General features: G+C 39.8%; 1 protein-coding gene across 1 annotated transcript in view; it reads left to right on the top strand.

Annotated features, from left to right (window-relative positions):
* The window catches only part of LOC117956284 (oxysterol-binding protein-related protein 10), a 62,384-nt gene that overhangs the window by 33,315 nt on the left and 4,693 nt on the right, over nucleotides 1-24,376 (top strand). The window contains exons 6-10 of the mRNA XM_034891268.1: nucleotides 2,150-2,390; nucleotides 7,485-7,615; nucleotides 20,077-20,226; nucleotides 20,366-20,864; nucleotides 23,456-23,642. Coding sequence (XP_034747159.1) covers nucleotides 2,150-2,390; nucleotides 7,485-7,615; nucleotides 20,077-20,226; nucleotides 20,366-20,864; nucleotides 23,456-23,642 — 1,208 coding nt within the window. The remainder of the gene's footprint in view (nucleotides 1-2,149; nucleotides 2,391-7,484; nucleotides 7,616-20,076; nucleotides 20,227-20,365; nucleotides 20,865-23,455; nucleotides 23,643-24,376) is intronic.

Here is a 24,376-nt window from a genome sequence, read left to right as displayed (position 1 = left end):
TGTGTGTGTGTGTGTGTGTGTGTGTGTGTGTGTGTGTGTGTGTGTGTGTGTGTGTCTGTGTCTGTGTCTGTGTCTGTGCCCCTTTACTGTAAAGCCACTGACTTTACTTTGTAGCAGAACTCACTTGTAATTATGTGTTCCTTTTTACGTTCATGTCCAACATTGTAACCTGCGTATAAACCAAACAATAACAAGAGATATGAACTATATAACTATTCACATACAGAGAGCCACATAATATAGAAATTTGGCCACATGTAGATTATGCTTGGATTTTTTAAAATGACGTATTTATCTGTTTAACTTATCTTCTTCATGTTATATATGTTTCTCTTGAAACAAGCCTAATAAGAATTCTCTACATGATTTTCCATGTTTGTCTTTATGAATGGTGGTTGCATTTTATTGAGCACTATAAAACCCAGTGAGCTGTGTTATTTCTAAGCATGATATGGGCTTAGGGCTCTTTTTTTTTAAAAGTTACTCAAGGTTGCATAGCAACACATTTGCTCACCAACAGGCATTGCCACCCGTAAAGGCCCTTTTAGTAAATGTATATACCCTGAAGCAGCTCTGATTTCTGGTATTACTGATGCACTACAGATGCAGCTGTACTTCTTAATCTTAAGCTTAAAGCCTATGCCTATATTTCCGCAGGTTGCACAAAATGTACTACACATTAAAGTGTTATTTATCATTTTGCAGCTATGCTACAATTATACCATAAATTCAATATCAATATGTGACTACATAAACTGGAGAAGCAATACCCCATTCTCTTAGTCAACTTAGCCAAAATCCAAACTTTTCCAAAAGTACATATATTCCCAGCCATGTATAAACTTATGCTGCAACAGAATTGTCAGACTTAATTTAGTGAAAATGGTTTACCATGATATCTTGACACAATAAACTAATAAAGGAAAAATTATTATATCCAGCCCTTTATGACCCTATAAAGTGCAGTGAAATAATTACCATCATGAATGGGACACAGAAACATCTGTCCTGAGGGTTTTAGATGTAAAAAGAGAGATATGCCTGTGTGAAGTCCTTATTATTTAAAGGGCACTGTGAAAATAATATATCAGCATGCTGAACAATTTGAGCTTCCTCTGCCTGTGAAATTCAACATTCAACATAAGTAAATAGCTGAGTAATTAAACAAGCTCTGTGCTTTTAAAAAGAAAATCCTTTACATGAATGTGTATGCACATATAACCCCACCACTACAATTCTTAGTGACTCCCAAACAGTTCTGTGTACTGATGCAAGCAGACAGATGTGCAATTGAAGTGGAGGACAAATGTTTGTGAAGCCATACAATATTAATGAATAGAACATTTCCAGGCTGATAAACAACCCAGATTTATTAGCCCAGCGAGAAGCTTATTAACCACTAGCAAGAACCAGCTCTGTTTTCTCCCCTTTTTGTGACACATTTAGACTCTAATAGGTGAGTCATACAGATAGAATTCTCTGGAAGAAATGTTCTGTAGGAGCACAGGGGAGAACTTTTTGTTTGAAGAGTTTCAGCGGTTTCTTTTTTGACAATGCTGTCTCAGAGCAGATGGTTGTGCTTGTAGTCTAGACACCACTGGAATTAATGTTAACTTGTGTCACTTCCTATGCACAAGCAAAACATTATATAAAAAACATTATATATATATCTATATCTGTCTTTGGCCCCAAACACATTGGTTCACATATTAAAAAAAGAGCCCCAGATCTATATTTACATCATCTAGAAAAAAAGTGTTCTTACTTAAAATGAATGGTTAAAATAGACTGACATAGCATAGAAAACATCAGGAAAAAGTACATCCTGCCAATGTACCGTGAGAGTGAAAGGGATAGTTTACTTTATATTAAATGATAAATTGTAAATTACTCACTGGTAAGGGTATAGATTTCCTAGCCATGCAGTGGTGAAGATTGTTTTAAATGTAATGTGTCTTACATTATTGTCTGGCAAAGCTGGCTGAGCGATGCAGTCACAGGACTCATTGTCTAAGCTAATAGTACATCTGCATCCATCCACTACCTGTGAGGAACTGAAACTATAACATGTAAAATAATCTTATCTATCTCCAGGTAATGTGACTGTTGAATGGGTATTTTAATGCCGTACATATCTGTTGTCCCCCAGGTGATGTCCCAAGCAGAGGGCCAACAGAAGAACCTGGTGCAGTCCATTGACTCTCTACCCACCAGAGGATCTCTCTCCTGTCTGGACCAGGACCTGCTTCTGCTCAAAGCCACGTCGGCCGCCACACTCAGCTGCCTGGGAGAGTGCCTGAACATCCTCCAACAGACCCAGAGCCACAGCCAGGCACCACCTCAGTCCCACTCCTCCCAGTGCTACTACGCCGCCCATGGAGCCCCCTCCGGTGAGTCTGCCCCTGGCCCTGTTCCAGTGCTGCTACTGGAGCCCCCAACCCCTCCATCTCCCCCACCCCTCTTGTCTTTCCAGTGCCCTCTTCCAGAGCCCAGCAGCAAGGGCCAAATGGGGCAGCTGGACTGTGGTTCTTGTCCCTGCCCGATGGGTATCCTGAACTTCAATGTTTGTAGTCAATGTTGTTGAATGTTGCATTTGTTTGTTACATTTGTTTTTGCATTTGTTTGTTGTCATAGTTTGTAGTTGTTGGTGTTGTACTGTGCTGTTTTAAATTCGTTATTGTGTCCCTTTTAATGTCGTCAGTTGCATTGCAGTGCCAAGTACAAGCATTAATGTGAAGTATGTCTGAACATAATTTTATTGTCAGTATTATTTACAGAATCCTTGAAAGCATTTTAACTGTTTTCCTACATGTACAGTATGTCAGAAGAAGTTATTGTTTGAAAGAGTAAACTTATGACTAATACTATGCACTTTTAAATCTCCTCGAAGGATTAAGTCTTTGCTTAATGAATCCACACTGGTGCCTAAAATGTGAGACCTCTGCCATGTTTAACCAATCTCTGTGCCAGATCACTATGGATCCAATAAAGTTGTTTAAATTTAAACCATTTTCAACCTGAGGCTGGTTCTATTGGCATAACACTAAGGATTGTGATAAGTGAACAATGCCTTAAGGTTGAAGGTTGACCCTATACACAAAAAAGCTATGATACAACGACATGTTGTTGATTAATCCTATTTTCCAACTACAGAGGAATATTTATTATCCTTTCCAGTTGATGTAGTCAACACCATCCATGTTAAATGTTAAAAGTAATACCCAACTAAAAATCTATATAACACCAAACACTCATTGCCTCTGAAAATGTGTATCTTGCTTTTTTTGTGGAAGATGGCAGATGTAGTCAGTTTAAATTTACAGCAGTTATGATGGATCCCAAAGGCCACCTATGAATCATTTTTTCCTTAGAAATGTCTCAAACACATACAGCATAATCCACTTTTCTGCTGTTGACAAAACAATCTCACGTCAAGGTCCATTTAGAAGCCGTACTGGACCTTTGATGGAAATATAGAAATCTAAAATGGACTTGTACTTATTGTTACTAAATGGCTAATAAAGCACATTCTTCATTGGCAAAACAAGGATTGTTTTATATAAACTGAAGAAGTGGATTGTGTTGTTGAGAGTTGTTTGTGACACTATGATGTTTTTGACGCTTTTTCACCGAAATGATTGAGGATACAAGCGGCCAGAATGAGTTTTCTTTCCAAGGTTGCTTGGCTCACCCTAAAGATGTGAACATGAAGGGAATTTGAACGCTGAACCTTTCTTGCACTCCATGTTGATTCACTCCAAATTGCCAATGTACCAACTGTTAGGTGCAAGCTGGATAGTAACAAACTCACAGTGTGTTGTGCAGTTCAACCTCTCTCTGATGTCCGAACTCACCAGGAAGTTCATTTCTTTCTGACATTTCCCTTCAGTTTATTTTTAAATAACTAAATCCCCAGGAAAAGCCTAGGTGTCTCAGTTTGCGCTGCCCCATGCTAATTCACCTCACTTTCTCTGAACAAATCTTTGAAGCTATAGTTGGGAGCCTAAACTAAAAAGACAGTCTTTTGAGGTGTTTCGAGCATCTCATTTGAATGCTTCCTAAACACCTCTCGGTGGAGGTAGTCCTGGCACGTTCAACTGGGAGGAGAACCTGGGGCAGACCCAGGAGTTTCTGAAGGGATGACATATCCTATCAACTTCAGCTTGGGAACGCCTTGTGATTGCTCCAGGCAAGGCTGGCTGACAAGGATAGGGAAAAGGACATATTGGCTACCTTGCTGCTGCCACAGAGCCCCGGACTCAAATAAGCGGAAAGTGGATGGATGATTTTGACGCATGTTTTTGTGTAACTTCATGGTCTCCAGTGGAATCCATTGTAACTGCTGCCATCTTTTAGGTCCTAAAGGTGCATGTTATTGGTGGACCATTTAAGCCAAGAAGTTGCCATCTATGACTTTGGAAAGCTCTATTGGGGTTTTGGGTGAGTGCCGGATACCCACAAATCTGCCGGTCCTCACAGTCTTTTGGTCTTCTCTTTGCGCCAACAGTCACGCTGCCCTGTACCTGTTCATCAGACAGGGGGTGGTGTGGAGTGGGACCACCGGGCCGCAAGTACAAACCTCTTTCCTTCCGCTGCCTGGCTGATACGTCCTGTGGGGGTCCAGCTGCTTCCCGCTTCCGGCATGTACCCCCCACACCTCAGTGAGGAGTTTTTTGTTAGGATCCTCGGTTTTGCCGAGTGATGGCTTTGAGCAGCATCCAGATTTGATGCAGCTGATAAAGGGAGTGGCTGGCTGGTCAGTTGGTTGGTTGAATGGTTTTGTTATGCCCACACAGGAAAGCTTTGCCACTGCATGGGCAAGATAACTCTTTGGTAGAGAGCCGAGCATGAGGTTGGACTGAGTTTGGCTGGCACGTTAATCCCTCCAGGCTCCTATTACTACAAAACCAAAGCAGCTTATCAGAGTCAGCTCTAGTAATTGCAAAGACAGTGCAGGGACTTGAAGGATCTTTGTAAACTCCAACCAAAAACCTGCCAGTCACAAACCACACAGCATATTATCATAACTGATCACAGAGGAAGAGCTTGAAGCCCAACACTCTCTCTTTCACCCCACATGCAGAACATTTTCCTTTAAGGAAATTAAAATCCATAAAGGAAATTTACTTTGCTAACTAGCCCCTTTGCAGCTTAACATAAAGAAACAGAAAGTAGATTTGTAGGGTAAGAGTTGGATGTGAAAGCATCACAAAATCCGAATTGATGTCACAGCCCAGAAATGGAAGGTAAAGCCATTGGAAACATCTACTGCATGAATGTTTGTTTCTCCACTGTTTGATCTGCGACGGCCTCTTGATTCACCTGCATGTCTCTATCCAATGGCCCAGACATCCCCCTGGAGTGTTTCTACTTCTGGTATTCAATGTGACATCTCAGAGAAAGTATCAAATTATGTCATAGATTGTATTTGTAAACCAACTACTGGTAAATACACACAAACTATTTCCAGAAATGTTTGCCCTAAAACCCTATCTGGAAATGAACTTTCGGGATCCTATTAACCTCCAAATGTCTTGAGAATGACCCTTTCAAAACATTAAATTGTCACTGTATTTACAACGCACTCACACTTTACTCACCATGGGCCAGAGGCACCACTCTCTCTATTGTATTAGAGTCCAGTATTGTTGGAGAAGGTTCACTAACAATTTTGAGGTCTGTTGACCAAAGTAGAGACCCGGCCTTAGGGCTATTTCAGCTCATTTTGTCATTTTGAGACTGACTCGCCTCAGGCTCTGCAGCATTTTGAACTATGTCAGCACAGCTTGCTTCTCACTAATGGATACCATTGAACGGCCTGTTGGTGCATTACACTTTTAACCCAATTTGAGTGTTGGGGCTGAAGAGAATAGCCTGTAGTACCGATCCATTTACAGTACTTTAAAATGTGATCTACTACTTTGATTTATATAAGAAGCTTTTAAATGAGAAAACTTGTAGCTTGGTTATATATTTTTTTTTTTATTCAAAGGACAGCAGATCACATCATCTTTAGTTTCTGATAAGTCTGGAAACACAAAATATGATCAGTGAAATAGCTCCGCATAAAATACAGTTTTGGAGTAGCACAATGTTAGAAGGATGTCAGAGGCGGTGACTTAATTTAAAGTCTGTTTTTAAGGTTGTAGTGTTGTTAAGCAAATATCCTGTATCACTAGTGTCACCATTGGTTCCTCTTAAGTTATGCAGTTTTCTTGTCCTGTAATTCAAACTCAAGGCAACTCTAAAATAAGCATATGCTAGATGTGATTGAAATCAACATGGCAATATTGAGAAAATATTCTTCCTCAAAAGATATAATATCTGTATATCAAAATATGGTAAATCTGTGCAAAATCTCACATAATCAATCGAATTGTTTAGTAACATTATTTAGGGCAGAAAAAAACAAACAGTAATGCAATGTGTTACAGTTAATAACTAAATTCATTGCAATAACTTTGGGGGTTCACTTTTCTTCCTGCGGTCCAAAGTACACCATAACTGGTGTGATATTGTTTCAAGGCTCAGGTACAGAAGGACAGCATGTAGAGTTATAATATTTCTGCAGAATATTTTATTGTTTGTGGCTCAGAGTCAAAATGAATGATAATTTCTGCATTTATGAACTTAGTTGAGTCAATTTATAACAAGGCTAGGATACAAAAGTAAACAAGTATCAAAGCTGCAAGCAGCATTGGACGGGCCCTTGCTTCTCTGCGTGCATCGGGGTTACTGGGGGACACCGCTCCTTGCGACCGTGCATTTGCGCAGCACTCAGACACTGTAAATTAAAACCAATGAAAATGGAACTCCCTACTTAGTTCAATGATACCTCACACAAAACACTACATCATACAGTTCATTAGCTGTAGGGGGCGGGCCAAACCATGACCAAAGAAAACGGTAGCTCTCTGTTGAGTTCAATGATACCTCACACAATGTACAACAAAAGGGTCATTAGTTATGAAAAAGGACGTGACTAATACGTAGGAGGCGGGGTCATCACCAATCAAAAAGCAGGGGCTTAATTTTTTTAACTTGATGCGACCACCGTTTTTGGTGAGTTTTTGATGTTAAGCCCCTTAAAAAGGCAATTAATTTGCCAAAAGAAAGAACAAGAAGAATAAATGCCTTTGCCGCTGTTGGCACTCGGACCCTAATTAAATTTAAACAGACACTCACACACACACACACACAAGCACGGACACAATTTCCTGATGTTGTCTCTGTTAATAACACACCCTCACTTCAGTGTCATTTAGGAGAACCTTAATATTTAATCTCAGAAATGAACATATATTTAGTGTAATATGAGTTGTCTCCATGTTCCCTCTTTCATTCTTATTATCAATTTCATCCAACCCAAAACTGAGCATTAATACACACAAATCAAGAGTAAAAATCAAGCGATGGTAAATCCCAAGTATCTGTTTTTGTCAATGTTGTTAACTTTGTTGTTAACTAACCTTGTCGTTTTTCAGATGGTGCTCCTGTGTGGACTGTACCAAAGTCGCCCTCAGTGGAGCAGCTGAAGAACGGAGGTCTGACTCCTCTGCGATCAACCGAGCCCTCTCCGGCCCTCAGGAAAAGGAGTCTGTCCCATGGTGCTGAGGTGAGAAACATTACGTCATGCCGTCAAACATCACGTCGGTCCTTTGTCTTGCTCTTCCCTTGTTGTCTTTGTCTGTTAGAGTTCTGTTAGAGTGTATAGAGTCTCAGACGTAGAACCCAGAACACTCTGGGGCTGCACATCTAATCTAGAAGATCGGAAAATTGAAGTATTGTCCTCTGTGATTCATAATGGGGAGCGTGCTTCTGGGAGGTTAGAGTTGTTAAGAAAATCATTTTACAGTTAGGCGTTTGGTTTATGCTTTTGATCAAGGTTGTAGCAAGGTGTAAGAATGTAGGACATGGACATTTTGTTTGTGACGTTTTGCCTTTATTGGATAGTGACTGAAGTTACAGGAAACATGGGGGAAGAGAAAAGGTCATGACCTGCAGCAAAGGTCACTGGCTAGAGTCAAACCACGAACATTGCATTTATATCATAGACATTGTAAACAATATTCTACCACAATGCCTCTACAAGCATTACATCCCACTGGGAAATTAATCTTAACCTTGTTAAAAAACCTGCTCAGAGTCATTGGGAATATCCCTAACCGTTACATTATTATTGTGTTTTGTCGCTGTCCATGTATCTCAAAATTTGGTGAATCTTTAAAATAAATTTGTGGATTAAGTGATTTTTTAATTGGTAGAGAAAATTCTCTTAAACCATTTAAAATACATTTTAGGATTAACTGAAAAACACCTTGTCACAAAACTGATAACAGGTTTTGCTTGGCTCATAAAAAGTGGACATTATTTTTTGGAGGTAAATGGTTTTTACTAGAAACAGCTGCGGATTGGCTGATACACAGTATCAGTGTAAATAGCACCGTTTAGCTAACATAGCAGTCGATTCAGAAACTGACAACTGACACATGACACACTGAACTGCTGAAACAAAGTAGAAAACACATTTTCAAGCGGCATGGCATCTCTTATGCCAGGAAGAAACAAGTATCACAAGTGAAAGAAACAACTCAATAATGAATCCACCACACGGAAAGTAGAAATAGTAAAATACACTAGTCACTTAGAAAGTTACAAACTGTTACAGTATGGAACTTTTCGAGTAGGTGTTGCTATAGCAACATAATGGTCACTTGATGGTCACCAGTAACGTCAGTTGTTCATTTGAGCATCATGTAAACACACCTCTGACCATAGATAAAAAATAATATATATTCCTCTGTTACACTAATGATCTTTGTCATCCTAATATTGAATTGCAGAATAATGGAATCCTTAGCTGTGAATAACAAGATGAAGATTAATGGTGCAAGTGTCATCTTGGCAGCATTTACTGCCACGCCGCTCGTAATAGCCTTTCTGTCAAATGTTAAACTTGGGTGATTATTTGTCATAAATCCCTGTGGTTAAACATTAGCGGAACCCTCTGTAAAACACTCATATCCTATAATAAGCTGACCTACGTTTAAATCTAACCACAAAACAAGATACAGGGGACGCAGAGGGACATTTTACCCTTAATGTAAGCAGTGAAGCAGCACCCTGCGTAACCGCCACGAGGGATTTAACTGTTCAGGCAGCTAAATTTAAAATGGAAGCACAGAGATGTAATCTGACATGTTAATGAATATTTTCTATTGACATGTGAGGGTAAAATGGGTATTATAGCGTAGCTAAGGAAACCCATTTACAGCTAATTGTTAAGCTGTTCCACATACTTCATGGTCCACACTTAGGAGCGTGGGTGGGAGGGCAGTTAATATTGGTGATTTGACACGTTTAAAGACATTTCAGACAGTTTTTTGGCAGTTATGATTCGGGGGGGCTGAGCCAACCATATGCATTGACATTCCTGCCACAGTCAGTATGTTTCTTCCCACTAAAGTGGGAGTAGTGCTAATAGCATACTGTGCTCCAGTAGGGAGTAATGCCAAGTCATGCTTGTCATTAAATAAGATAAAGAGATTGAGGAAACTATAAAAATGATCATCTGGGACTTGGTGGGTTTGATCATATTCCTGTGGAGACCTATAATAGACATGCAGAATATATAGAAACACTTGTGTCACACCAGCAGCCACAACAATAAGATTTTATTAAGAATTAAGCTGTTAACCCCACATGTTTTAATTGACCAGAAAAATTTAAAGCTGCACTTAAAAATATTTAAACAGTGTAAAAAAAGTTACAGTGTGTAATGTAAATGTTTTAAGCCCAGAGAACTTTCAGCTCATTGTTTTGGTTTTACAGGAGACCACTCTACTACTTTAGTTCATTGGACTCAAAAAGTGGCAAGAAACACAGCTCAGAATGAATGCTAATTTTGCTCCTATGTATAAATTAGCAACTGTTTGCTAGCACATAGTATCAATGTTCTAAGCTAATATTTGAACATTGATTTTAGTTTGCTCTGCTGCCCAAGAAAATCAATCTATGCTGGTTTAACTAAACAAAATTGCATCTATTATATATATCATACGACTTTTAATACCCTTTACTTTAGTCTCATGTTAGAATTTGATCTGAATCTGTTTAAGAAAAAGACATCCAGGCCATCAACATCCAGACCCATGCCAGACCCATGCCAGACCCTCCTCCACAGCGCTGTGGAGGAAGGTCTGGCAATGCTAGACTAGACTACACTTAACTGCTATATGCTTTGGGTCACTGAATCAGGAGGTTTCTGATTAACACTGTTTTAAACATTGTATTTGATATGTGTTCTTAGAATGCAGCAACAAAAGACAGCCCTTGCATTAACAAGATATTCTTGTTTAGCTCCAATTTCAGTATTTATTGGTTATGGTCAGATGTCACTCCATATCCAATGATTGATTTTTTCCGCTTAAGGCCAGTTCCTGATCTAATCTTCAATTTATAATCTTGGATGTTTGCCAGTTTACCATTTACTCTGTAATCTCGTGAGTAGTCTTGAGTGCAAGTAAGAAATTACATTACCCCAGAATAATAAAGGTCTGCTATTTGAATTATGTAGCACCACATTGGTGTTTGATATTCAGTCCTAGTCTGCAGCCAAGCAAGAGTAAGCATGGCGTGACTGTGGGGAAATGGAGGCTAAATTGCTTGCGCTTGCAGAAATCCGGTTGGTTTATGCATTTGCAGCAGCACTAGTGCACTCTCTTGCCACACATTAGACCTGTCCACTTTATTACTATGGATATAAGCTGATACTGGATAACATGAAGTTAATGACAGACCTTCAGTCAGTTCTGTATTAACAAAGAAAGGCAGAGTAAAGTAAATCTTCTTTCCTATGTGGGCCTGTTGGTTGAGTGCTTTTATTTCTTGATATCCAGGGTTTATTTGTTAATGATAGATTTAAATGGATTTTAGCATTTTTTAAATTCCTTTTTTCTCTTTCTTTTTTTCTTTAAAACATCTTTGTACAAAAATGTAAATCCTCCATCAAATATAAGGAGAGATTAAAGAAATAACAGTTATAACAAAACAAGATCAGTTATATCAGGAGATGGTTTTGTTTCCTTTCTCTTAGGTCCTTGTCTGCATTTTGAGCTAAACACTCTTCTTTCCCTCTATCTCTCTTAAAGTTATAATTTCTACCTTATTCCAACAGAGGGCAGCACAGTCCTCTGATGTGCAGCTCTTTTTCTTTATGATCAAGTCTGTTGCACTGCCAGATGGAGATTAACACATTAACAGACTTGACATTAGTGTCTAATAATCTTTTTATTATTATTTGTAGTTCCAACCTGCAATTATTTGAACTTAATTAATAACATTTGTTTGTCTAAACCTGCACAGCTAAAGTAATAAAAAGTGATTATACGATGGCCCCTAAAGTCTTATTAACAGGCATAAAGGTTCCGTTAGTCCTAGAGTCAAAACATCAAGGAGCAGCGTGTTCTCCGCTGAGTGTGGAAAATAACAACCCATGACTCACTCTCTGTAATCAACTCTTTTTATTAAACTCAAGATTTAGATTAGGAAACAGGAAATGTCAAATGTCTTTTGGAAAATACTTTCTGGGTTGTCTCTCACTCCACTTCTATTAGAGGACTCACAATCTTAGAATAAAAACTTCTGTTTTTCAAACACATACAAAGACATTTTGTAATGTTTGTATTAATGCTGCGACTTAGTTTAAATCTTCATTAGGTAACTTTTATAGAAATAACTTCTTTGTCGTATTTGCTGAAACTGTCACTGTATATCCTGACGTTTTAGTTCAGTTTTAGTTTAGTTTAATTTTATTTATGTGTCATGCCAAACATTTTGGCCCACATATGATTACAAGAAACCACACATTTATTTAGCAAACTTCCGGTTGCATTTACAAATAATTCGGAGAAATACATAAATACAAATATATACACACACATACACATACACACACATACGAAATATATACACACACAGCACACAAACAAATCATCTTGATCTAGAGATCATCTCAATGAAGAGCTTTTTTCAGTACTAAACGTACTAAATGACAGTACGACATAAAATAGATAATCTGTTTTGCCTTTTAAATACCTTAGGCCTCCTATAATGGCATCATAATGGCCCATGACTGCAAGGGAACTGCGACCAAACTGTCAAACTAGGCAGCAGTGATTCAATATGAATTAAGATTCTGTTACTCATTAAATGTTTAAATGTAAAATGAAAAAGTTTGTGACTTGGCCACAATGTTGAAAACAATAGCCAAAACCCAGCACGGCCCACGGCTGGGGGAAGACATTCTTAGCACCAGGAGGAGGCAGAGGAACATGATTTTTTCACAGATTATGTGATTGATGTTCTTTCAGGATATAGTGACAGTTTCAGCAAATATAAAAGTTAATGCAAAAAGTTATCATCAACTGAACCTTTAATGATCAATTCTCTGGGCTGTTTTTTACTTAGTCAAATTCCGTTGTTTGATCCCTTGGATGTCTGAAAATAGAGGCAACGAGCCCAAGGTGATGTTTTGTTTATTCTACTGCCAAAAACCCAAAGGTATTCAATTTACTATCATAGAAAAAGAGAAACATTAATTTATTTGAATTGCTGGCACTTGTAAATATTTTGTTATTTTTGCTTAAACAAGGTGTTTAAACGATGAATGTAACATTCTTCTTGTAGCAGCTAATGTAGCCTCCAGACGCTAGTCTTCAGCAGAGATGAAAAAGGAGCAACACATTCTGGTAAAATATTATTTCAAATATTTAAGCTGTTTTAAACCTCTTCAGCCCCATGCGGCGCTCACTCAAATGACATTGATTGAGGCAAGTTTACCTTCAAAATGCTATTATATTGCAAGTATAAAGATTTGATCATTGTAAAAGACAACAGGAGTCTTATTGTTATGTGCTTAGTGTCTCAAAATGTAGCTGTGTGGAGATTTGTACTACCAAATTGTTCCACCTTTCATCCAAAATGGCCTCAGGATGTTACTTGTACAGTTTCTTTTTTGTTGTGTATGTTTGTGTGTGTCTGTGTAAGTGACTACCTAACCACTGTGTCTGCATCAGCTGTATCTCTAATACTCTCATCAGATGCTGTGCTGATGAAACTGCTCGATGTAATTTATACATGAGGAACTGAAACTCAGCAGCCCCACTTGCTTCATTTGTTCTGAAGAAGTAGGAGAGATTTGGGAGGTCTGATTCTGGTGCTTTCTCCTTTACAATCATTCAAGTGGTGCATTCACTGTGTTTTATTTGTGGCAGATATGTGTCTTGTGCTGCATCTGGGTCACTTCCAATCACTTTATTTTTTCAAGGATTTGTATTTCCCGTATTTTCTTTCTTTATTTTTCTTTTTTAACACTTTGTCAGTCCACTGCTTGTGTTGCCTTTTATGGCTTTCATGCAGTCACTACTTTGCTTTTTCTTGTTCAAAAACCCAATGAGCCAACAAGGTGGAGATGGAGTGACCCTGCCTGGGGGAAGCCTGGGGCCCCCGTCTGGATCCAGGCCCAGATGGGGCCTCGACAGACCATACACGGGTGGCAGAGGCTGGCTCTGGGGACACGGAATGTCACCTCTCTGTGGGGAAAGGAGCCAGAACTTGTGCGGGAGGTGGAGTGCTACCAGTTAGATCTGGTGGGGCTTACTTCTACGCACAGTCTTGGTTCTGGAACCATATTCTTGGATAGGGGTTGGACATTGTTCTACTCCGGAGTTGCCCATGGTGTGAGGTGCCGGGCGGGTGTGGGGATACTCACAAGCCCCCGGCTGAGAACCGCTACGTTGGAGTTTACCCCGGTGGACGGTAGGGTTGCCTCCCTATGCCTGCGGGTGATGGGGGGGGGGACAACTCAGACTGTTGTTTATGCATATGCACCAAAGTATTTGGCCTTCTTGGAGACCTTGACTGTAGTCCTGTATGGGGCTCAAGTGGGAGACTCCATAGTTCTGCAGCGGTCTTCAAAGCACACGTGGGCAATAATGGAGATACATGGAGAGGCGTGATTAGGAGGAATGCCCTCCCTGATCTAAACCAGGGTGGTTCTTTGTTGTTGGACTTCTGTGCTAGTCATGGATTGTCTATAACAAACATCATGTTCAAACATCGGGAGGCTCATCAGTGTACTTGGTACCAGAGCATCTGATCTTTTGGACACTCGGGCAAAGAGAGGGGCGGAGCTGTCAACTGATTACCATCTGGTGGTGAGTTGGGTCAGGGGATGGGGGAAGACTCTTGACAGACCTGGTAAGAACAAACGGGTGGTTTGGGTGAATTGGGAACGTCTGGAAACTGCCCTTGTTCGACAGACTTTCAACTCACACCTCCGGCGGAGCTTTTTGTGCATCACTGTGGAGGCTGGGGGCATTGACCCTGAGTGGACAATGTTCAAAGTTTCCATCGCCGAAGCTGCGGCAGGGAACTGTGGTCTCAGGGTCTAAGGTGCCTCATGGAGCGGTAACCCACAAACACCCTGGTGGACAATGGTGGTTAGGGAAGCCGTCCGACTGAAGAATGAGTCTTTCCAGGATTTGCTATCCCGGAGGGATCCAGAGGCAGTTGCAAGGTACCAAAGGGGCCAAAGGGCTGCAGCCTCTGCTGTGAAAGAGGCAAAGCAGCGGGTGTGGGAGAAGTTTGGAGAAGACATGGAGAAGGACTTTCGGTTGGCACCAAGGTGCTTCTGAAAAACCACCTCAGGAGGGTGAAATGGGGAACCATCCAAGCTGTCTACAGTAAAGATGGGATGCTGTTGACCTCAACTGAGGAGGTAATAGGGCGGTGGAAGGAGGTTCCCCTCTTCAAAAAGGGGGGCCAGAGGGTGTGTGCCAATTACAGAGATATCACATGCTCCTTTGCGTTGAAAGGAGCCAGTTGAGGGGGTTCTGGCATCTGGTGAGGATGCCTCCTGGGCGCTTCCCTAGGGAGGTGTTCCAGGGACGTCAAGCTGGGAGGAGGCCTTGGGGAAGACCCAAGACTAGGTGGAGGGATTAAGTCTCCAACCTGGCATGGGAATGTTTGGGAGATCCCCGAATCAAAGCTGGTTAATGTGGCTCGAGAAAGGGAAGTTTCCCCTGCTGGAGCTCCTCCCCCGCAACCCGATACTGGATAAGCGGACAAAGATGGATGGATGGCTTTTGCTTAAGAGTGATACATTTTGTGCTCTGCTTCAGTAATATTTTACTGTAACTCTGAGATTTGTTGTTGTTTTGCAGGCATAAAAAAAACCTCGCTGATTTAGCTCCGCTGTTTCGAAATACAACCTTGAGTCTAAAATGCAAAAAAAAGAAACTATTGTTGCTTATTTACTCAGTGTTGCATCTTTTCTCTGCATGACATATTGTATGTCGTAACTGCAGTCTGTCGAGACATCTGTGACCATTTAAATGCCTTTAAAGCTGCTAACCAGTGTAAAATTGCTACAGGTCTTATTAGTACTTGTATACTTTATATACATATAAATGGCAGATGCAAGTTTTGAGATAAATGCTGAACGCCTTTAGAGGCTTTTCAGTATCTCCCTGAAAGTTGACATTCAAAACCCAACTGACATTTAAAAGAGGAAGCTGAGCTTAAAAAACACAGACATTAGTGTTACTTGTGAACACATCAATTTATTAAATATCTTGCTTCTCCAGGCAGGGATTCTTATTTGAATAAAAAATAAGTATAGAGAACCCGGGCAGCGGTTGGACAGTGATTGTTTCACTAATTGTGAAACTATTGGGCAGTAACATTTTTAAATGTTAGTGTTACTCGCTTAGAAATGGTTGGCTGAGGGTTTACTGAGAATGATATGAACAAAACTAATTAAAATCTACTGTTTTCTGGGTGGAGACAGATCATTTAATTTGCACAACAAAACTGTTCTGTCTTCCTTTCGACTGTACCCAAAGGAAGAGAAATCCACTCCAATATGCACCCTTTTTTAAGTAGATTTAGAAAGAGGACATTTCAGACGAGAGAACATGATTATTTTATAGCAAAAGGTTCAGAAGTTGAGTCTTGTACAATGACACTAATCCCCCGCTTCTCAGATGCTGTTTTTGACAAAAACAAAAGAGTGAAGACGTAAGTGGTTATTATACAGGATAAAGAGGATGGCAGGTGATGAAGAACAAGCCCTCAAAGTTTGGCCTGTTCAAACCAAGAAGGAAAATGAGTCTTTGAAGTGGAAGCCTGAGCAGACGTGCCCTATCTAAGCCTTCTGTAGACCCCACACCCACTCTCCCCCGATGACTTGCCAGAGAGAGAAAGATGTAGAGAGAGGTAGACAGGAAAGAAAAAGCAACTGAGTAGTATTTAAGTGAGAGAGAAAAAGAGAACAGAAAGGAGGGAATAAGGAAACAGTTAGGAGAAAGATAATGATGAAACAGAATAGCAGATGGCATGAATGAGGAGATGAGGGAAGGGATGGTGATTTAATGGAAGAAACAATGACAGAGATGACAGTGCGAGGGCAGAGGAAAAGAGAGGAAGAAAGAATCAAACATAAGATTGCAGTCAGTTGAAAGGAACTGTCAAACTGGCACTGATTCAGAGAAGAAGTCAGTTACAAAGAGATGAAGAATGGTGGGAGAGTAGGAGACAGAGGAGAGAGGGATTATAAAAAAGTGTGGAGAGTACGACAGCTGCCCATGAGTTCCTGAAAGAGAGCTGAGAAAGAGAGACTACTGTAAGTTGATATACATGCTTCTATCACACGTGCTAGATATAGGCAGGAAAGGTAGAGGAAAAGTGGAGGTGTAGAAGGAGGGAAAAAGGCAGTGAAGCGACGTCAGAGGAGGAAGGAAAGCGGAGGATGTAAAAATGGAATGAGATGTAGGCAAATACAGCAGAGGGATGATGGGAGGATGCAGATGGGTAACTTGGGGGGACTTTCCTGAGCTTTTTTTCCCCTCCTCCCTCTTTTTCAGAGTAGGTGGTGGGCAGAGTCTCTGCAAGTCACGCACAGCAGCTCACCACCTCAACTCAGCCACATTGTATGTCTCCTTAACAAGACCCAGGACTCCTAAAAGAAGGCTGCTCACTCAGTCTGCAAATTCAGTAAAGGAAGAAGAGCATTTATTTTTGTTTGCGGTGCCTATCTGAGCTATAAACTCTTCAAAAGATACAGTTTTTGACAGGTTTTCCATTGAGAGTACCGCTCTTTTATTGGATTTTGGTTTCAATCCTGTTTGTGGAGCCAGAAACTTTACCTTCGTTCCATTTGTTGGATTTTTACTGTTGCGTGAGGTCATCTTACTTTTCACCTCTTTGGCGATGAGGTCCAGTTTTATGCAGGTCAAGCCTGTAGCTACACAGCAATGTAGCGTGAGTGTTTTAAGCGGACGTTGGTATTTGTGCATGGCATACTGTTGGTCTTTACATCTGTTTTGGATATAGGGTGAAGTGTTGTTGCAGCCTAAGGGCTTATCCAGCTATCACTTCTGCAAACAATTTAGCAATTAACTGCTAAATTGTTAATTTTTGCTGCTAAAATAATTCATTTAGCAGTAAACATCACTGACCTGAAAATGGGAAGCATTGTTTTCCTCCAACACTGAGAGTCTTTGTTGGCTTCATAAATGATGTAACAGAATGGCCAGCAGGGCTCGTTCTGTTGGTAAACACTAACACGCAGCACCCTCAAAAGTTTTTTTAAATGGGTTTTAAATTGAAAAAGCTAAAATACCAAGCTTATTCCCATTCTCATGGATAAGATGTCTGACTGAGATTATTGAATTAATTGTACACATAAAGGCACCCTTTATAAAGAGATGTTATTAATTGCAATAATAACATTATAAGCTGTTAATAATGTATTTATTGTATTTAAATATTGTATTTAAAATGTATTTATTGTTATCAAAGCTATTATTGTAGTTGCAACATATAAGCTCTTTATGAAGGGTGCCTCATTTACAGGTTGTGCCAATAAAAAGGAAAGCCCACAGTTTAGCTATTAGCTAACCCTTTAACATCCATATTTTTAAACAGTTGTGGATACCCCTGTGCATTGTAAATGTACTATTTTTATGACAAGACTTTCATGATATGATAGATAGAAATTGCCTGTTAATAGGACAAAAGATGTCCTGTTGTAATAACCAACATTAATATCCAAAGTCATTCTGAAACCTTTTTGTTTTGTACACTCTGTTCTCCTCCTCATCCTGTTAAACCATAAATTCAAACACTATCTGTACTTATTTATTATTCAAGAGACAGTAGTAACTTCTGGACAAGTTAAACTGCAATAAAAAGTCTTAGACAACCATTAGGTCCACCAATAAATCCACTTGAGGGTTTCCGCTGAGATGCTCTAATTTCCTGTTGATGTCAAGAGCCTCTTTAATTACTGAGAACCACTGGAATCATAACACACCTCCCCCTACCTCCCCTCTTTCCCCTGCGTTCACTCTTCTATATATACATCACTCTGCACCAACCAGCTCCAGGGAGTCCTCTACTTGTGTTTTCAAGCATGCTCCCTCTTGTGTGTGTGTGTGTGTGTGTGTGTGTGTGTGTATGGGGGGAGCTTTTTAAATGAAATATTCAGGTGACAGGCAGGCTCTCCTGGAAATCTCTTTTTATTCAGTGTAATCAGGCAGTCAGGAGGTTGGGGTCCCTCATTCCCTCATTTTGCTGCAGCAGCTTCACTAAAATGAGGCGTATACAATTTGGAAACCTGACACATAATTCAATGTAATAACTGCATAGAGACACAGATGGAAATGGAAGCTAAAGAGAAGCGGGGAGTGTGTGTGTGTGAGCACCTTCTGCATTATACATCAGCCTCTTGTCTTTTTTGTAATTTTCCTTCCTGCCCCAAGTTACTGCAGGATATATAACCTCAACTGGATCTGTTTCTAGTTGAATGGTGAACACAACTAGAAGGACGTGACATATGTCCTCTTTGACCAATGCATACACCATGAAGACATTGTGTAGGTTTGTGCTGAGGCTGTTAGAAGCAAACAAGGCCCTCGGGGTACTCAAAGAAATGTAGTGCTCCATTTGCCATATGGAACGGTGAAAGGGGCTTGAAAGGCAGGTGACATGGCTGAATGGAGTATGAATTGGCTTCAAAAAAAAGTAAATGAGGTTATTTCCTTTGGTATTTATAGGTTGCTTATGTAAAATGTCCTGTGCTAGCCTCTGATTGAGTTGTGTGACCTTATAGTTGGTATTGCCAGTTGAATGTTGGTGAAATGGCTGTATCTTCCTCCTCTTGGCCTTTCCAACTGACATGTGTGACAGATAAAATAGAAGAATATTTTTAACAGTTAATTAGTCGTTGCCTACCTTTTTACTCCTTGTGAAAGGTTACATACGTCTTGAGTAGCCCGTAAAGAGTGACACTTCGATATCAGACCATATTTTTGAAGATGTATAAATATCCATCATTTCAGAACACAACAAAGTAAAAATGATTATTTCCTCTCTTGTAAAAGAAGAAGGCTGGCAATAGTATTTGTCTCACTGTTAACATGTCCCATAAAAAGAAAAAAAATAATAATTAATGAATGAATCCTACACAAGGATCATCTGTGTAGTCTAAGTCTGATATATCGTACAGCTTTTTTGTCAAAAAACTATAAGTACTTCTGTAAGAATAGTCTCGCATTGACAGACTTCCTCCACCGTGCTGCAAAGGAAGGTCTGACAGGTCCACACAGCATTCCAGAACGTGGTCTAGTTATTGGCATTTTTTAAACCAATAACAATTGTTTTGGGCAGCTTCTCCGCAAAATAGAGACAGGAAAGAACTTGTTTTGGTGGAACGTGTGTACGTTCAAAGGTTGTTTTAGTTGTGCAACAGAAAACTCAGATTGAACAGATAATCAGTCTGGATTTACCCTGCAGTGATCTGAGGAGCAGTTAACCATAGTCCTCATAAATCCACTGGAGCCCAAGGTAACAAATATCTGGCCTTAATGAGTGAAATTTAATGGAATTTCCGTTGGCAATGGAGAAATCACGGAAGTGGAACGTCATGGATATATACTACTCTAAGAACACACATTAGTGGGGACACAGTCTCACTGATGAATTAAGTTTTCTGTTTTCTTTTTGTTTTCATAGCACCATCAAGGGCTGGAAGATATCAGCCCCACTGAAGAGGTGACAGACACGGAGGATAACGAAGAGGAGGACCTGGGTGTCTTGGATGACCAGCGGAGCATCATTCTCCACCTGCTTTCCCAGCTCAAACTGGGCATGGATCTCACACGGGTAAGGCACTGACACTGACTTTTAATTGAGCCAATTGTTTGTCACAAATTGGAGGTTTTTAGTGTGATATTTGTGAGTTAATTGTGGTTTTCTGAGCCTTTCCCTAAACCAATCCTATCCTTTCCTTTATGTTTCATAGGTGGTGTTGCCTACTTTCATTTTGGAAAAGCGATCACTACTGGAGATGTACGCCAACTTCATGGCCCATCCTGACATGTTCCTGTCAATCACAGCCGGGGTCTCAGCCGAGGACCGAATAGTCCGTTTTGTCGAGTACTACTTGACCGCTTTCCATGAAGGGCGGAAAGGTGCCGTTGCCAAGAAGCCCTACAACCCTGTGCTGGGGGAGACCTTCCACTGTTCCTGGGAAGTGCCTCGGGACAAAGTCAAACCTTTGGTCAGATCAAACCAGGGATCACTTTGGGAGCCGAGCAGGGGCTCCAACAACACGCTGCAGGCCGAGGATTCATCAGGAGGCTGCTATAGAGTGAGATTTGTGGCCGAGCAGGTGTCCCATCATCCACCAGTTTCTGGGTTTTACTGTGAGTGCCGGGAGAAGAGGATGTGCGTCAATGCCCATGTGTGGACCAAGAGCAAGTTCATGGGAATGTCTATAGGAGTGTCCATGTTGGGAGAAGGTGAGTCAATTTACTACTCGTTAAATACTGTAGATATGTAGATATGATACATTTTTTGTCACAGAAAGCAATCACACCTGGTCAAACAACTTTGTGATAAATAAAAAGCAGATAAAATAAGCATGGACCGAAAATAACACAGTCACACAGAAAACAGTGGTGGTAGAAGTACTGAGACTCTTTTCTTGAGTAAATGTAGTAGGTAAAAGTAGGAAGTAGCAAAATGTACTTTTGTAATATGCCCCCATTCAGGGTGTTATACTCTTTAATACATGTACATTAGTGGATTAATCTCACTGATGCAATAATACATACAATTGATATTGCAGCTGGTTTAGGTGCAGCTAATTTTGGATATTTTAAATGATATAAGCTGATATAAGCAAACAATAAGCCTGTCCTCTTTGTCAGCACCATTACACCATGTACAGTAGTTTGCTGGGGATGAGTCACCCTGAGCGGAGACACAGGAAGTCCTTGAGCCCAATCTGGATACATGAACTGATTCAGTCAGACTTTAAAGCTTTCTCTAGCTTTTCTGTACCTCTGACCACCTGTCGGCAGGTTATGACGCAGCAGTTCATCACCATGTGCGGAGGCTTATGCTGCCTATCAGAGAACATGGTGACCCTAACCCCAGGAAGTATTGATTGATGGGGGTTATTTTTGCAGTGGCTGCTTCTCTGATAGCAGTTGATACTGCATTTTTATGAATGGCTCAGACTACACTGATTGGCAGTGAGTCAGCAACATAAAAGGAACAGAGGTATAGCAGCTGATGCCTCCAGATTGACCAGCTGGATATGGATTTGACCTGTTTGACTGTTGTGATGAGTGCATTGCTCAGGTTTGCCTCTGGTGCTGTAAGGATGGATGTTGAAATATCACAGGCTGCTATGCACTTTTTCATTTTAGCTATACTGTGTCTTTAAATTAAATTACATACCAGTGGAATGATTATTAACTAAACAAATCCGAGGCACCTAGGGTCGATATGTCAGACCATCCATTAAAACAGATGGCAGTATCAGACATGAGACCGGTATCAATCCTCTCATCTAGCTCTTGTCGTTAAGAGCGAATAAGTGTTTCTTCTCAAAATTTTGAATTATTACTCAAACTATTTTATGTGATTGTTTCCACTTTCTGCTACTTTTTAATTGTATTTATACAAATGAGAACCATTGTGCTTTGTACTTCAATGCATTTATGTGACAGCTACAATTGCTAATTGAATTTAACATACAAATACATTTGATTAACTTTTGAAATGATGCACTATTATAAATTTAAGGCCATGCACATATCATATCATTTCAGTTATTGTGGATCAGACCTACTCAGGTTGGAGTTGTGCAAACCTATGCTGGGATCTAAAACTCCATGTTACAACAATGATAACATTATACTGGTACAACAAAACTAACAGGAGAATGAGAGAGATCCCAATCAAACCTTAGATGAGTTGTTCTGCATAATTAATACTTTTACTTTTGATACTTTAATGACATTTTATTTATAAAACCGCACTTTTACTGAAGTAGAATTATGAATTCAGGACGTTTACTAGTAGGAGTACTTTTACACTATGGGATTTCTGCTTTCACTAAAAATCAATGATCTGTATACTCCGTCCACAACTGATCTACCGTTTATTGTACATACAATAGACTTTTTCAATAAGGATTGCTATTAGGCATTTTGCAGTGATATACAGATGAACAAGTGAGCTCTTGTAAACACGTGGTTATGCTATAACAGAAAGTTAATCATGGACATGTGAGGTGTTGTTCAGGACAAAATAAATCTACTTATAGACTGAATGACGCTGATGATGTTGATCATGAGCAATGAGTATAATAGCTGCTCTTAGGGACCCAAGAGATACAAACTGCCTAAAGGAGATGTTAACTCATTTAAATATTGTTCTCCATACTGGGTGTTTGTTGTGTGAGTATTTTTCAATAACCAATAGAAAATAAATGAAATTATTGCTGCCTCCAATCAGGTTAGATAATTAACTGTTTTTAATGCCTATTCACACAGGACATGAAAACCGCACAGCACACTGTGCTTAACTTTATTTAATCACAACATAAATTAGAATTGCTGCAGTGATGGGCTATTCAAAGACTGTTGAAAACAATGTAATGCTTATGTTAAAATAACTGTATACAAGAGCACTTTAAAGTGCCTAGTTTTACATTATAATTGAATGATTATATAGAATATTTAGTTTCTGTGTAACTACGTATTTCTCCACACTTGCTTCCTTTTTTAAGAGTGCACAATGGACACCACTGACAGCAATGGCCTGGAGAAAACATCCACATACCAGCCACATAGATTAAATTAGTGTTTATTACTCCAAGATTTGGTTATACATTTATACAAAGAGAGGCAGGCTTATCTGGTGGCTCGACATACCTTAAAAAAATCTTCTCCAATTGTTAACAAACTATATTTGAGTGATTAGTTTCCATAAAAATACATTTGACTAACATCATCTGTTTCTATGCATTTGTGTTCCCACCATGCATCCGCGGATCCACTTCAACCTCTCTCACTTTTCTTCCTCTTTCTTCTCTTAGGGGTCCTCAGTTTGCTGGAGCACGACGAGGAGTATGTCTTCACCTTGCCCTGTGCCTACGCTCGCTCCATCCTTACGGTGCCCTGGGTGGAGCTGGGGGGCAAAGTCTCCATCAACTGTGTCAAGAGCGGCTACTCTGCCACCGTTACCTTTCACACCAAGCCTTTCTATGGAGGGAAGGTACACAGGTGAGTGTTTCTGAGCATCTTTTTTGCTCTCTCTGCCTGCCTTTATTGCTGAAACCATATCACTTTGACAGCAAACATGACATGCTGATTTGTCTTTTTCTTCGACGTGCTATAATATGACTTCTTTTTTTGACATGCTATACTATGACTTTTCCTTTTACATGCTATACTATGACTTTTTGGACATACTTTACTATGACTTTTTTCCGACATAATATACACTTTGACAGCAAACATGACATGCTGATTTGTCTTTTTTTTCTGACATGCTATACAATGACTTTTTTTTTACATGCTATCCTATGACTTTTTAGACATACTATAGTATGACTTTTTTTCCCAGAATGCTTTACTCTGACTTTTTTGACATCTATGACTTTATTTTTTGACATGCTATACTATGACTTTTTTTCGACTTCCTATACTATGACATTTTGGACTTACTATGCTATGACTTTTTTTCAACATGCTTTACTATGACTTTTTTTCACATGCTATTCTATGACTATTTGGACATACTGTACTATTACTTTTTTGACATACTATACTATGACATTTTTCGACATGCTGTACTATGACTTTTTTTTGGCATGCTATACTATGACCTTTTGGACATATGACTTTTTTCGACATGCTGTACTATGACTTTTTTTTGGCATGCTATACTATGACCTTTTGGACATATGATTTTTTTTGACATGCTATAATATGACTTTTTTTTTGGTATGCTATAC

This window comes from Etheostoma cragini, chromosome 14 (assembly GCF_013103735.1).
Source record: "Etheostoma cragini isolate CJK2018 chromosome 14, CSU_Ecrag_1.0, whole genome shotgun sequence".
NCBI lineage: Eukaryota > Metazoa > Chordata > Actinopteri > Perciformes > Percidae > Etheostoma > Etheostoma cragini.
This window is presented reverse-complemented; position numbering and strand designations above follow the sequence as displayed.